Raw genomic sequence first — 16,062 nt, 5'->3', positions numbered from 1 at the left:
AAAGAACCTGTGTGGATGTTTATCTTTGCCAACCTGAGGGCTTTTACAGCCTCGACACACGCACATACCAGATGTACAGATTCACTGTTACGTGTGGAGAGACGTCTCAGGCCTCATGTGCAAAGTAAAGACCGTGGTGTTTAAAATCTTCTACCATGTTCTCTTTTAGCATCACTGTTAATTCATAGGGTCATAATTTGACCCTTGTTTGTAAGCTAAAGCCTGGGGGTATACAGCTCTGGCCACATGCCACAGGTGGAAAGGATACCACTAAGGAATGCCTGTTAAGCTGGGGGTTTGTTAACTACTAAATACTCCAACTGTAACTGAAGTGTGCAGGCTACAGGATTCTTTGCTTTTGACTTCAGTGTGATGGATGCTGATGTAGAATGAGGGCAAAAGATTCTTCAGTCAGAGGAGGGAAAAAAATTTTTTTCCTGCTTTAAAACATAGGGAATATTTTGACTTTTAAGTTTAAAGTATGTTTAAGTGCCTCGCTGTATTTTCTCCCATGTCGCTAATTTCTTTTTCTTTATCCGTTCACCTTGTAGTGAGCTGAATAGGAACCGTATTCGTCAGGTGGAGGGTCTGACCTTCCAGGGTCTGTCCAGCCTGGAGGTCCTCAAGCTGCAAAGAAACAGCATCAGCAAACTGACTGACGGGGCCTTCTGGGACCTGGCCAAGATGAAAGTCCTGTATGTAAAAAGACTGAACATAAATTTACAGACACATTTTTTTATTAAACTGTATGTAAAGCATCCTGAACAAAACTTAATATCTCAAACCTCTCACCTGATTTATAGAGGTTGGTTGCAGCACATGAAGCTTAAAACTAGCCCTATATGATAAGAATCTTACTTGCACCAGTTCTCACCAATCACACCCTTTCCCACTGGCCTGCAATTTTTACACATTACACCAATTACATGCAAAATAACATATTAATGGTCACAAATTGTACTGCAATCTTTCTGAAACGCTGCTGCACATTTAGTTATTTCAGGGCCCAAAAATTACCACCAAGCCCCTGCCATTCTGTTGCCTGCAAACCATTGTGTCCAGATCCCCAATTTCCTACGTCCTGTACTGATTATGCTTATTTTGCCCGTTTGTGTGTCTTGCAGTCACCTGGACTACAACAGCCTGACAGAGGTGAACAGTGGCTCCTTGTACGGCCTGACTGCCCTTCAGCATTTATTTCTCAGTAACAACTCTATAGCCCGCATCAACGCTGATGGATGGAAGTTCTGCCAAAAGCTGAGAGAACTGTGAGTACTAGCATTAAATACACAACGCTTGTGCCAGATGTCCTTTCTGTAGACAGTAGGCGAAGTAAAAAAAAAAAAACAACGACTGCAGAGTGAAACTTTGCTCTGTCTCTGGGGATCCTCACAATCCGACACTCCCCACCCCCATCCATATCATCATCTACCTTCCGAAGGGTTAAATGACATTGTGCTTTAACACCCAATATGCCACGCTATTCTCAGAATAAGCCTGTTTATCCCATAATTAGAGCTGTGCTCAACAGCACTCAAGCCCTTCGACAAGAGTTTTTGTACTCAGTTCTGAAGCGTGGGGGTTTTGGCAAACCGGCGTGTAATCCTCTACCAGTTGTGTTGTGGTAATTACACTAAAGGACACTAAAGGATCACCTTCACGGCCTTTGTCTACCCAACGAGGAGTTATTATTGGAGTCTTTCCTGTTCTGTTGACATGACCGCCGTACTGCTTCTGTAAAGTGCTTTGCTCAGCTGAGGCGTTGCTAACTGCGAGGTGGCCTAGGGTATCTGTGGCGCCTATGTTTATTTATGTGTAAGGGATAAAGAGGTAAATGGTGTTCACGTTCGTTTGCTCTGTGTATCTCAGCGTTGTTTCCTGCGTGCACGTCTGTGAATGACAGATTGCTCCCAGGGTTCCCTGAATCATCCTCCCAGCGCTGCCTCAGCCAGCGGTTATATGATTCTTTTTTTTTTTTTTATTATCTAAAGTTATGATGACCCCTGTGACTGATAGAAAAGAGTGACTCGTCTTTATGAGGAGCCTGTTATTGCATTCCCAATGGGCCCGGCTAAGCTGGTCATCAGGGAGAATCTCTGCACACATGACTGGTCAAGCAAACCTGAGGCCTGGCCACAGAAACAGACAGTGAGGGCCACAGAGAGGGCACTATAACGCACAATACTGCCTTTGACCACTGTTTGAAAGATACCATTATTAGATTTACAATCAGGATTTATCAGGAAGTATTACATGCTTAATATGAAAAACATTCTTACAGGTTTCAAGTCTTATTTTTAACCCGTTTCTCAGGTCTGGTGTCATCTTGTTATTAGCGGTGTATTATTTGGAAATCCATGTCCTGTTCTTATTCCATTTGGATTTCCTTTAGCCATGTAAGAAAAAAGGTTTGATGTGAAAATTTGAGCACTTTGAGGGCTGCAGTACACAAGAGTGACAGTATATCCCTCTGGGGTTTACCACATGCTCAAGTAGGCTTATAAATGGAGGTTGTAGACATGTAAAGTTCCAACCAAGAGTGTCTTTTTTTCCCCCGTCAAACGGTTAGGACCTCAGTTGAGCTCTAATGTCTGCTAAGCCCATATACTGTTAACATCTTGTGGTAAGGAAAAAGGCACAATGGAAAAATGCATCACAGAGTGGCAAACAGACATTGAATCAGCCATGAAATTTAAGTATAATGATGTCGCGAGCTGCCTCAGCATTCTGCCAACCTGTCATCTCCTTCCAGACCTCACACAGAACATTTCTCTCTCCTCCCCCTGTTTTTTCCCCCTCTTTCTCTCCGTCCCCTTTTTTCTGTCTGCCTCGCGCTCTGTCTCTCTCTCCAGGAATCTGTCGTACAACAACTTGACTCGTCTGGATGAAGGCAGCCTGGCTGTGCTGGGGGATCTCCACACTCTACGTCTGGGCCACAACTCCATCAGCCACATCACCGAGGGAGCCTTCAGAGGCCTCAAGGCCGTACGCGTCCTGTAAGTACAGCCCCCTCAACTGCCATTACCAATCCCCAAATGACCCCCACAAACAACCCCCTCATTATGGTTTAGCCCCTGCTGGCAATAAGCTAAGATGTGCCACATGGGAGCAGTGAAAGCTGAGATGTTTAATATTGGTTTTGCCTCTGTGATATTTGATATTTCGGCTCCCTTCATTTGACTCCAGAAAACGGGAGCTGTTTATTTTTAGGTTTGATCTCGATTTGCATTCATATCTATTCATGAGGTTTGTTTTTTACTTTTACAAGGTGTTCATGCATCACTTACACTGAGGTTTCTGTGGCAACTCTTTATTTTTTGTGTCTTTTCTCACTTTGCTCCTTTTTGTTTTGGGTTCTTTTGTTTTGGTTCCCAACAAACTTGGATCTGAAAGTGTTCAACGTTGCCTCACTCGAGACCCTTCCTCACTTTTAGACGCCACGAATAAAGACGGGGCTTTTCTTTCCTCGCTTATCCACCTTTTGCACAAAAAGGTCCAAACAGGCCCAAAGAAAGAAAAGTAGAGGATGAAAGGGAGAAAGTCGGGGGATAAATTCAGGAGAAAGACTTGGGGGTCTTGGTTCCTAACCAAGGTCCTCTTGGCTGTGCCTTCATCCCGCTGAGAGAGCCAGAGAGCAGATTTGTGCCAGAGCGCACTAGACAAGCTCTCTCTCACAGCTGGGTGACAAGCCAAGGCACATAAGGCCTCTCTCTGCTGGCACACTGGGTGCTAGATAACTACCTTCAGAGGGAAATGGAGAGAGGGATAGGGAGCTGACCACCCTATCTCAGCCACTCTCTCATGTTTTCCTTTCTAGTCTTTTAATTGCTCACTTTGTTTCTTTTGGCTTTACCGTTTTAATGCACACTTAATGTCCATTTCTTTCCCTCTGTTATCCTAAGTGTGTTCTGTCATCTCCTTATGTTATCCCCCAATACACGCACTATCTCTGTCTTGATTTTGCATGATCTTTCCTCTCCTTCTTTTGTATCGCTCCTGGGCGCTGTGTCTTTGAGGCAGGCCTAATCTAATCAGTGGAGGGGAGGACAGGCATAGGCTGGGCTCTGAAAAGGAGCCGGGGGAGCTTTAATTGGGCCTGCGCTGCTGGTCGTGCTGGCATGGGGCTGGAGCCTGCAACGGGGTGTGAAAGCTCCAAACAAGCCAGCCTGCCCTCTAATTCGGCCACGGGGGTCGTTGGCTCATCGGGCCTCCCCCTACCTCCCTTTTCTCCGTGCCCGGTCTCCCTTCTCTACAGCCCCCGCCACTGGCCTTGCTTTAACAAGGCGACGGCCATTCACATCCAGCCAGCCAGAAAGAGTAGGAAATTGGCAGTCCCTGTCTAGTCCGACTAAGACAGCGGCCAATAGAGACAGAAAAGAACCAGAAGGGGATATGAGATGCTTGGAAAGCAAAGGCAGGAGGAGGAGGAGGAGCGGTGGGTCCTATTGTGGAGATGGTGGAGGGTGTGGCTGACCATCAACCTCAAAGGCCTTTCTCAAGTTTGAAAGAAAGTCTTTTAATGGTTCAGAGAAGTCCTCCAACTCACTTGTTTTTCTTTTCGATTACCGTGCGGAGGGGTGGAGTGGTGGTTCCGCTGCAGCTATGACTTCACCTTCAGAGGTAGTTCTTTAGACCTTGCTGGAGGGAAATAAAGTGCATTCAACAAGTGTTTGGAACCCCCCGGAAAGCTGTAAAAGAAGCATTTTTCCCTTTCTCTTTTCTTTCTTTTCATTGAATCCATTTTGTCTTTACCCAGCCATGGCTAAGCGCGCCTCCTAACCTCATTAAGACTCATGGCTTTAGTTTTGGCTCTTCCATACCTGCCGCCATCGGACGAACAGACCCAACTGTTTGGCTTCTCGCAAGGCATTGTGTTCCCGCCAATCCCTCCATGCTGTCATGAATTATACATGTGTTTCCCTGCGCTGGGTCTGCGTCGACACACCGAGGCACATGCACAGATACTCACATGCACGCTCCTTCTCCACCCCTCTAAGGAAAGAATGCGCTTGGTTGGCAGAGCAGAGCAGCCGAGGGGCTCTTAAGGCCAGGTGCAGAGGGGGGGGCGATGTAAGGAGGGGGGAGTGTGGGCAAAGGGAGTGTGGGCGAAGGGGGTAACCCGTGACTTCCAGACCATCCTCTGCCAGGCCTGTGAAACGCTTCAGCGCTGGCAGACCCTGTCCCTGTTCTCCTTGCCTCCCCTCCTTCCATCTCTCTTATCCCCCTCTTTTCTCTCATTCTCCACAGGGAGCTGGACCATAACGACATCTCGGGCACAATAGAGGACACCAATGGGGCCTTCTCTGGATTGGACAGCCTCAACAAGCTGTGAGTGTCTCCTCTCGTTCTTTCTTTTAATTCCCTCCACCCCTCCTTTTCATCCCACTCTTGCTGTTCTTCAAAAACAAGACTGAACAGAATTCCGCTTTTCTTTCTTGCATCCAAAAGTTTCCCTCCGAGTCCCAATTCACCCTTCATTGCCAGCTAAGTTTAGCTAGGCCGATTAATGGCCGCAGTGTTTGAGATGTCCGTCCTCTCAGGACCCCACACTTCACTTGGTAGGGAAGTCGTTGCAATGACTAATAGGTCCCCTCTTCCCTTTTTTTTTTCTTTTACTCCTGTCAACCCGTGGAAACTCAGATTGTCTCCAGTTCAGTCTGGCTTTCATCTTCATGATTTCATTGTTTCACTGTAGCTTCATGGCCAAACTGTGTTGTCTGCTAATGGCTCGAATAGGAGATACAGCGAATAATTAAAAAAAAAATGTATTAAATTTGTTTTTCATAATTCCTCATCAGTGTTTTCATAAAGGCAGCTAGTAAAAAAAGTTCAATGTCAAAAGTTTGGCGAGTTGAGAAATTACAGCGGATGTGGAGTTTCTGGCACTGAGTGGCAATCATCAACCTGCAGGATGAAAAGATGATGTCCAGCCAAGATGGTTCCCAGTGTGAGCGCCGCTGAAAGAGAAAGAACGGGAGAAGGAGAGAGAGAAAAGGGCTTTTCTTTGAGCTGGCAGGGGTTCGCTCCCCAATAGGCTTATTTCTGTTTCTCCTCCATGCCTCCTTCTCCTTCTCATCCCCTCTTTCCCAGTCCTCGTTGTTTGGGACTGAGAGAGGGTGAAATTGAGGGCCGCATTCAGTCATCAACATCAAACGCCTCGCACGCCCCGCCCTCTGACCCTGCCCCTTTTGTCACGGCGTTGGCGGAAGCGGCCCGCTTGCATCCCAACGCTTGGCAAAGTGAATCATGGGAAAAAGAGATGCAGAACAGAGAAAGAAGGGGTGAGACATCAAAGTGTCCACCACACACACTGAGTTTCTCTAAAGAAGCTTGTGAATGCCTCCACATGGGAGGGAAGTGGATCTTATAGATCCACGCCAAGGGCAACCATGATTGGATTTTATTCTGAATTCCTTCAAAATAAAAGTTGCAAAAATAACAAAGTAGCCCTCTCATCGTCCTTGTGACAAGACAGCCGTTTGTTTTTGTGTACATGTGGATGAGTCGGAACACTGGGGTCTTCATTGTGAAGCAGCCAGCCGTGTCTCCTCTTCCTGTGAAGGCTACAACAGGAGAGGAACGAGGGAGGCATGGAGGGAGGTGGTAGCGGGTAGAGGGGTGGAAGGAGGGATTAGGACCCCAAATCAGAGGGAACAGCAACTCACTTCTTGGCTCAAACCAGGCTTGACAGGCACAGACACACACTCACATGGTTGCACGTATGTCCTTACAAGCTCTGCAGGGGAAAAGTGCCAACACACACACACACACACACACACACACACACACACAGCCCCACCCGGTCATTGCTATTAAATTCTAATAAAGATAAAAGTGGTCTTTGAAGAACCCAGGTGCCCCCCCCCCCCCACTACCACACACAACACACACACACACACACACACACACACACTACACCCCATCCAATCTCCTCACCCTTCCTTGGGCTAATCTCCGCACAGTTCAGATTTCCAATACCTCAATCCCCCTCACTCTTATCAGATTCAGCCTTGCTAATTGTGCTTCTCTCCCTCTCTTGCTCTCTCTTTTCACCCCGCCTTCCTCACCCCCTTTTCCCCCTCTTCCCCTCTCTCTCTCTCTCTCTCTCTCTCTCTCTCTCTCTCTCTCTCGCTTCATCTATCGACACCCTTCATGTTTGGAAACGGCAGGACTCTGTTTGGAAACAAGATCAAGTCGGTGGCCAAGAAAGCCTTCTCTGGCCTGGAGACCCTGGAACACCTGTGAGTATCCCACAGTGCTTGGCCGCCCCTCCTCCTCTCAGCCAGAGAGAGAGAGAGAGAGAGAGAGTGTGTGACGAAGAAAGGGTTGGGTAGGGATGGGGGGTGGGGGGTATTGCCAAAAGTAGCTGGCAGAGAGCAGGCTGCTAGCAATTTAATAGCGTCTTTGTAAAAGGAGAAGACAGAGGCTTTTGCGAGCGCCCAGCTGCTTCTCTCTCGTTAGCCTAGCACAATCTCAACTTTGGCCTTTTTTTCCTGCCTCTGCGCAGGAACAAAGTTATTGAGCATATGGCAAGCTCTGCAGAAGAACTGGAATTCCTATAAGCTCTTTCACAGGCGTTAGTCAAATGAGCGCAGGGAGAGACGGAAAAAACGGCACGCATAGTCAGACATGTATATTTCCACCTTGGTTAAAAGTCAGTTACTTCCTTATGAAAACCTGTGTGTGTGTGCGTGTGCGTGCGTATGGTGTGTACAGCCGATGAGACAATGTGTAATGTCCCAACAGGAACTTGGGAGACAACGCTATTCGTTCCATCCAGCCCGATGCCTTCAGCAAAATGAAGAACCTCAAAACACTGTGAGTCACGCTGATGATCCACACACGCTGAGCAGCGGAATCACATCCGCACACGCCTCGAATCCCTCGGTGCTTTTGGCGTCCGCACACAAAGAAACACACATCTTCAGTTACAGATGCAACAGATGTGTTATATATATATATATATACACACTATATATATAGATATATATATATATACACACATATAATATATATATATATATACACACACACCACAACACACACACACACACACACACACACATATATATATATATATATAGATACACACATATATACAATAATACACATATATACACATATATATATATACACACACACACACACACACACACACACACACACACACACGTTACTTACCTCTCTGCTCTCCTCCACAGGCTCATTCAGAGCGACAGCTTCCTGTGTGACTGCCAGCTGCAATGGCTGCCCGACTGGCTGGTGACACGTGGTTTGCAGGCCGCCGTCAATGCCACCTGTGCCCACCCAGAGAGCCTTAAGGGGACTAGCATCTTCCAGGCTCCATCCAGCAGCTTTGTTTGTGGTGAGTTAACGTGTGTTCTTGATCTGTGTTTATGTGGGCGGGCGTGTTGAGCAAGAGCCACATTGACAGCTGCTCAGTTCTGTTATTTACATAGTTGCACATATTTGTTTATGTAGTGTTTTTGTTTAGCTCTGTAATGGCACACAGACATGCTAATGGCTTCTTATGTGTTTTATTTGCCTCTTTAACATCCATTTACGCACAGCTAGCCGACGCCTACTGAGACGTTTGTGATGTTTGACACTTTGTCTTTCTCGTCTGTCTCCTCCCATCCACTTCCGTCGCTGTCCACCTCCAGACGACCTTCCAAAGCCCCAAATCACCGTGCAGCCAGAAACTACGGTGACGGTCCTCGGCAGCGACGTGCATCTCACCTGTACGGCCGCGAGCAGCAGCTCCTCCCCCATGACCTTCGCGTGGCGTAAGGACCAGGAGCTGCTCCGCCACGCAGAGACGGAGAACTACGCCCACGTCCGCGCTCACCACCAAGGCACAACATCCGACGCTCCCACGGCTGGAGGAGGGGTGATGGAGTACACCACTATCCTGCACCTGCGCCATGTCACCTTCGCCCACGAGGGCCGCTACCAGTGCATCATCACCAACCACTTTGGCTCTACCTACTCCAGCAAGGCCCGCCTCATCGTCAACGGTAGGTTAAAGTCATGTAAAAATGGATTATAGCATGGATGATTGTGGTGTTAAGACAGACAGAGAAAAATATCTCTGTTGGTATGTGCGAGACTACATCATTTCCCCCAAATAAAACGGCTGTTAAAGTTCAACTTATCTGAGTTTCAGTTGTCCCGTTTTGACAGACGAACGATTGCGATTAGTGGTTATGCTGATTTCTTCTCTTTCACTTAAATAAAGTCTTCTCTCTCTAGCTCGGGCCTCCATCTCTCCGAGGATGGTATTCGTAACAAATTGATTTAGCTGCATGTCAGCGCTAACAGGGACCATCTTGTGTGCGCTCTATCTCTGTGCTTTTCTGCAAATGGATAGTATTTATCTAGACTTTGGTTCTCTGCCCAAATCTGCATCAGACCTCGAGCCGCTTCTTTACTTTGTGGTGTAATAACAGAATTATTTGCATCGCCAAGTCGTGGGCTAGGGTTTGAATGGTGGGACCAGCTGTGAGTGTGTGGGTAGAGGGATTAAATGTGTAACAGTGCAGGTAGCGAACTGCTTTAAGAATAAAGAGAAACAGTCGCCTTGTGAATACATAGTAGCTGAAGTTGTTTCGTACAGATTGCACTGACGTAAACTCCTCTGTCCACAGTTCTCCCATCCTTCGTAAAGACTCCCAGGGACAGCACCATCAGGACAGGCCACACCGCGAGGCTTGAGTGCGCCGCAGAGGGCCACCCGGCGCCGCAGATCGCCTGGCAGAAGGACGGCGGCACGGATTTCCCCGCTGCACGGGAGCGTCGTATGCACGTCATGCCCGATGACGACGTGTTCTTCATCATGGACGTCAAGCCGGAGGACATGGGCGTGTACAGCTGCACTGCCAAAAACACAGCGGGCACCGTCTCCGCCAACGCCACCCTCACAGTGCTGGGTAAGAGACCATTTTTGACCCATGCTCAGCGTTGATCATTTTCCCACATGCCCAAAAATGAGCACTTGTAAATAGCTCGGCGCTCAGTCGGGAATTGGTCAGTCGCAGGCTGCAGAATGAGAGGCTTTATATTTTTCTTTTCTCTGCAGCTGTGGCCTTGCTGCAGGTCAAGGGCCAAAGGTCACAGTTGGGGGTTAAAGGGGGGATGGTGGGGAAGCGAGGGGGGTCTCACAGAGGGGTGTTTGTTAGGCATTCCCACCCCCCACCCCCCACCCCTTCAACTCGTTTCGGTGGGAGGGACAGTCATGGCTGCTTCACTGCAGGCCTCAGTGCTCCCAGTTTATTGGCTGTTTTACACTGTGAAATCAAACAAAACGGAGCTGCTCTCCTATAACCATTTCAGGACATAGATCATCTTTGTCCTTTGTCTTTGAACTGAGCAAAGCAGTCCCTTGTTGAACAGAGCTTTAAAAAAAAACAGTTGAGGGGGGGGTTCCTTGCTAACACACAATACTTACAAGCCTTAAACTTCCTCTGAAGACCTCAGAAGCAGCAGCCTCTATATTTAACATAGACTGGTTTAGGAGGTGTTTGCATGTTGTGCGACTTGTGACAGACTTGTTAGACGAGCGAGCTAATCCACTCAACAATGTAAAATATTGAAGCAAGCGGCCGTGCCTCTGGACTGAATCTGTGATGTTTGGGTTTGAGAGATGGAGGGGAAGGCGAGGGAGAGGGGGGCTGGGTGTCCGCAGTCGAGGGGCCCCTGTCTGGAAAAAAAGAGTGGCGGGGTAGAAAAATGGGAGCCAAAGAAGAACTGGAATGGAGGAGTCGGTGTGTGTGGGTGTGTGGAAGAAAAGAAAGAGATGGGGGGGAGGGGTGGTGGAGATGAGGAGATTGATGGAGAGGGAGAAAGTATTGATAGAAGAGAGAGGAGAGACTGAAGTGGGTTAAGTGAGATCTCTTAATCTGTGTATGTCCCACTGTGAGGGGAAGTGCTCAGTCTGAGAGGAGAGGCCTACCTTAACACACACACACACACACACACACACACACACACACACTCTTCAGTGTGCTCCGTTCAGCAGAATGTGAAGTTGCCGGGCAAACAGTGAAAACATTGTTCTGAAGAGGACTCTGCCCCGACAGAAATCTTTTTGTTTGTGTGCCGCCATTAAAATGTATGAATTTGTCAGCTTACAGATGTGACCTCAGATGTATGATTGTTAGATATCCAACCACTGAAAGCTTATCTCATGATGGCACAGTCTCATCTAACTCGGAACATCACACTTTGTGCTCAGTCTCTCCAGCTGACTCAGTCTGTAATCAATACTGTGAACAAACCGAGCTCAAGCAGAAACCCGAGAACAGAAACCCAAAACTTTGATGTCATAGAATAACAATAGAATCATAGAAAACGCTGACCTCAGGAATCCTGGAGTCTCCAAGCTTTTAATGAGTTACTCCTCTCCTCCACAGAAACACCCCACCTGGCCCAGGACCTGGAAGACCGCAGCGTGGTGGTCGGGGACACCGTTGCCCTGCAGTGCAAGGCCCTCGGCAGCCCGCCGCCCCGCATCACCTGGCTGCGCAACGACCAGCCGCTGCGACCCTCCGACAGACACCACTTCACCCCGGGGAACCAGCTTCTGGTCATCGGCTCGGCCTCGCTGGAGGATGCCGGACGCTACACCTGCCTCATGTCCAACACCCTGGGAACAGAGCGCGCTCACAGCCAGCTTGTGGTGACCCGACGCCGCAGCCCCTGCATACCGCAGGTGGGGCCGAGCACCGTCACGATAGGGATCATAGTCATCGCCGTGGTGACAAGCATCGTGGTGACGTCGCTGGTGTGGGTGTGCATCATCTACCAGACGAGGAAGAAGAGCGAGGAGTGCAGCGTCACTAACACAGGTGAAATTGGATCTCTTGTTTGTGTCATCATGCGTAAAAACAGGAAAACGGATCGTTGTAGGCAATCTACAGAAGCTCTGTCTCCCAAAAACATAGTGAGCTGCAATCATTATTTTTGTCATCAGTTAATCTGCTGGCTATTTTTAGATTAATCGTTCAGAAATGACCAAAACAAGTGAAAAATAAAACAAGTTTGAGGGCCAGTGGTGACATGTTTAGGTGTTTTTTGTCCAACTAACAACACAAAGAATAATCTAAGATAATAGAAGACACAAAAAGATTCATGTTCGATAAGCTGGAACCAGCAAATGCAATGAATGAAAGGATTAATCAATAATCAGAAGGCTGGAACTAATTGTTATTTAAATTAAAATAATAATAATAATAATAATTAATGTTGTTTTTGTTCTTGATTTATTAATGAATTGTTTACTTCATAAGCTGGCAAATTGCTTGTTTTGTCCAATTAACAGTCCAAATATTTAGACATATACCAGATATTCATATTGTAGAAGCTAAAACCAAAGATTGTTTGCATTTTATCTTAAAAAATAAACAACATCTAAAAATCGAAGATGTTTCACGAGGCAGAAGCAGTGATTTCTGCTTCTAAAAACACACAAACAATGAATCAATTTAAAATAGTTGGATTCATCTACAGGTTGTTTGAACTCCAGTGTCACAGTATCCACAGCCCAGGTTCTAATGTCTTGTGTTCAACCCTTTTCTCTCTTCCAGATGAGACGATAGTTCCTCCAGACGTGCCCAGCTACCTCTCCTCCCAGGGCACTCTGTCTGAGCGGCAGGACGTGTGCATCCGCGTGGAGGCCGGCGGTGGACATCAGCCCAACGGACACGTCGTAGATGCCACAGGTACCTGACAGCTCCCTCTCTGCTCGGCCTGCTAAATGTTTGCACTCCCCAGCAGCTTCTCCCACTTCCCATGAGCGAAGGTGGTGCGTTGCGTAATGATAAAAGGGGCGCTGCTGTCTGTGAAGTCCTGCTCAGCATCAGAAATAATTACAGCAGACACCCTAACCACAGTGTTGACACACAGCTGTTGATTTTCTGTCTCCAAATTATTTATTTTCCCTCTGCCCTGCCTGCAGGTTTCGACAGTGCAGTCGTGTGTACGGATTGCATGGAGAGCAGCAGCAGCTACTCCAAAGATCCTGACTATCTGACGCACGGGTACGGCCCTGGTGGAGGCATGGAGTACCAACAACACTCTGCTCCCCCGCCCTACTCTCACGTTCACCCAGGGGAACAGCATGATGCGGGGTCACACTCGTCCCCGCTGTGCAACGGGACACCCAACGGAATCCGAAAGGACATTCAAGGATTTCCAAAAAACCACAATACGTTACAACCGAACCAACACGATAGAAAAGGTAAGATTAGAGTTTAAATATGAGCCCTCAGGATCTGCAATCAACCTTAAGTCATAGACCAAACACCTCAAACTGTCTCTGTTTCTCTAGGAATATCATTTGTATCAGTTGATCAGAAAATTTGGAACCCTTTACCAAGGCGAATTCTTTTGAATGCGATTGTTGATGGATTGGCTCCTACCAGCATTTGACAGTGTATCATAGTTGCACACCCAGAGCCCCTCGGGAGATCTCTCTGAAAACAGTGTAAAGAAGCACTGCGTTCACACCGCTGCCAAACTCCTGCACTTGCACGTCTAGGCCTGTTCAGGGATTCAGCTTCTTTAGCGAATGATACCAGTGGAATTGGCCTCCAAATACCAATTCTCACCTCCACATGTCAACGCAGCCCTGTGCATACATTCCACTGCCTCTGTATCCTAAAGCTGAATGCGTATCTGTCTACGTACATGTGCCCTTATTGACTTTGTTTCTCCTCTTCCTTCTTTGTTCGTCAGCGGGCAGGGCGGGACAGACGCCGGCGTTCTCTCCATCACAGGAAGACTCCTTCCACAAGCCGGTGAAGCTGGCCGGCGTGACGAGCCACGGCCACCTCGAGAGTGACTGTGAGCCTGAACTCAGGCAGACTCTGCTGTCCAACGGACACACCCTCAGAGCCTCTCAGAATGAGAGCGCCCCCCTAAGGAGAGCCAGCGACTAGCAGGCGCTCCATCCAGCCCAAAATGCGTGAACCTTTTCTCTTTTTTTTTTGCACTGGGAAATAAACTGCTACCTCATATCGAGGCGATTGATCCTGAGCCTCCTGGATCTGGACTGCAAGGGAGCACCAGGAGGGGTGGGTGGGGGGAGGGCGGGTGGTGAAGGCAGGGGGCATCCAGAGTGTGAAGGTGGAGCTTGTGTGGGTGACGTCCCATCTGAGCGTATCAGCTGTACATAGTTAAAAACCTTCGTTTGGGAGGTGACCAATAAAATAAATTCTAGCTCCAAAAAATGTGACTTGCATTTAAAGCATGTAAATGTAGGGAATCTTGTACAGTATATGTATGTGCAGGGGCAAAAAGAGAAATATACCTTTTGGACATTTGACTGTACATAAGAGTTTTCTTATATTATATATTATATAACTTTTTCAAAAGAGTATTTGAATTTATGTGCATGACAAAGAAAGGAGTGATGGTATTTTTATTTTTCTTCAGAAAAAAACAGCCTTTTTCAGCTTTTACCAACATTCAGCTGCGGTGCCTTATTGCATGATCAAAGAAAACTCAACTTGTAATAGCATATATCCAGAGACTTTTTGTGAGAGATAACTGGTTCACTCTTTATAGCAAACAAAAACAAAACACTTGATTGCACTTGAATGTTTTTTTTTTTGACAAACCATGGCCTTACGGAAACACAGTTCACGTTCATTGTTATCGTATGAAGGAAGAGCTTCGATGTAAATTATTTTGGTACGTCAGATGGTTCAAGCTGGTATGTTGGCAGGCGGTCGGTTTAAGCACTTTTGATATTCACTTCACAAACGAGCAGATTTGCATACATGATATCTGCAGGCAGGAATGCAGGAACCTCCTCGGCGTGGGGAGACATTCCGCTTGTTTCGACACGGTTAAGTCGACAGTACACACATACTGTACCACTAAGGCTCTTCCACCTGTTTCACAATGCTACAAGTTACTGCAAAGCTGCTCTGACTTAGCTGGGAGAAAAATCTTCTTCTCTGGACTTTGATCGGTTTCTTTATTTGTCTGAGAAAGTGACTTTGGCACCAGTTCACAACCAAATGTGGTTGGCTGACGGCTGTTTTTGTGAGCTGTAAAAGCCAGTAATGATTTCTCAGTGTGGACGCTGGGACACTGTTCTTGGTCATATTCATGATGAAATCTATCGCTGAGTGCACTTGGCTGAATTATATCATTCTCATGCTCTGAATTTAAGACGGAGAATCAGGGAGAATGATGTCGTGTCATGTCATCGTGTTACTGCTGTAATGTGCCTCAACATCCACCGTTGTGCATTCGCAGGCAAATGGCCAGTAATCTGCCTCCGTCACATCACCACAGTGTAACAATAACTTTCTGTTCATCGCTACAGCTGAATGTTTCGAGGTAACTAAAGGTGCGGTCTCATGCTGTGAACTGTTGGGAAGCTTGTGAAATGTGCTCTAACCGAACGTGGAGAGTTTATTGCAGTCAGGACCGGATACACTGGCTCAGAAATCAGGCAAAGCAGTAGTTACATTGTTAAATGTATGCATGCGTTTCGCCACCATGCTCTTGTCTGAACTGTGTTCTGTTACCAGTGGCCTTATCAAGGTAAACTGGAGGACACGCTCCTCTGGTTACACCTGATAGCACCTATCAGAGATGATTTTACCACCAAGACCAATCAGAGCTCCCCGATGGGAAAACCAATCCCAGTGGAGCAGGTAAAAGGGACAAGAGGGAGTGAGGATGCAGTTCATGTTCTGAGTAATTTATTGAAACAAACTGTCTGAAACCGTTGTACCAATGTCAAAGCTGAAACAGTGAAGTGTCTAACATGGCATTGAAGTGTCTAATAAAATCCCATTTTGCTATTATTGCATGAGTTCCGTCCCGTTTTTTTCCCCCCCTCCTGTTTAAACTGAATGAAATGAGATTTTGGTGACAACAGAACGATAAACAGCTGAGTTAGCGTTTAGAGCCGCTCACATGTCACAGTGGTTATGGAGAAGCCATCAATTCAAACGGAGCATGTACAAAGACATGAAATCCAGAGACCTTGATCTTAAAAGCACTGAAGTAGCTTGTGCCTGGACCTCAAACACACACACACACACA

At 47.2% G+C, this 16,062-nt stretch overlaps 1 protein-coding gene across 1 annotated transcript in view; it reads left to right on the top strand.

Annotated features, from left to right (window-relative positions):
* lrig1 (leucine-rich repeats and immunoglobulin-like domains 1) overlaps nt 1-15,821 on the top strand; it is a 35,246-nt gene extending 19,425 nt beyond the window's left edge. Inside the window, exons 6-18 of the mRNA XM_019255827.2 lie at nt 552-695; nt 1,125-1,268; nt 2,853-2,996; nt 5,248-5,328; nt 7,170-7,241; nt 7,747-7,818; nt 8,202-8,365; nt 8,664-9,017; nt 9,648-9,929; nt 11,412-11,846; nt 12,585-12,719; nt 12,956-13,237; nt 13,735-15,821. Of these exons, the coding sequence (XP_019111372.1) occupies nt 552-695; nt 1,125-1,268; nt 2,853-2,996; nt 5,248-5,328; nt 7,170-7,241; nt 7,747-7,818; nt 8,202-8,365; nt 8,664-9,017; nt 9,648-9,929; nt 11,412-11,846; nt 12,585-12,719; nt 12,956-13,237; nt 13,735-13,937 (2,512 nt within the window). The 3' untranslated portion in view covers nt 13,938-15,821. The remainder of the gene's footprint in view (nt 1-551; nt 696-1,124; nt 1,269-2,852; nt 2,997-5,247; nt 5,329-7,169; nt 7,242-7,746; nt 7,819-8,201; nt 8,366-8,663; nt 9,018-9,647; nt 9,930-11,411; nt 11,847-12,584; nt 12,720-12,955; nt 13,238-13,734) is intronic.
* Nucleotides 15,822-16,062: the final 241 nt, after the last annotated feature.

Source organism: Larimichthys crocea, chromosome VI (assembly GCF_000972845.2).
Source record: "Larimichthys crocea isolate SSNF chromosome VI, L_crocea_2.0, whole genome shotgun sequence".
Classification (NCBI taxonomy): Eukaryota; Metazoa; Chordata; class Actinopteri; family Sciaenidae; genus Larimichthys; species Larimichthys crocea.
This window is presented reverse-complemented; position numbering and strand designations above follow the sequence as displayed.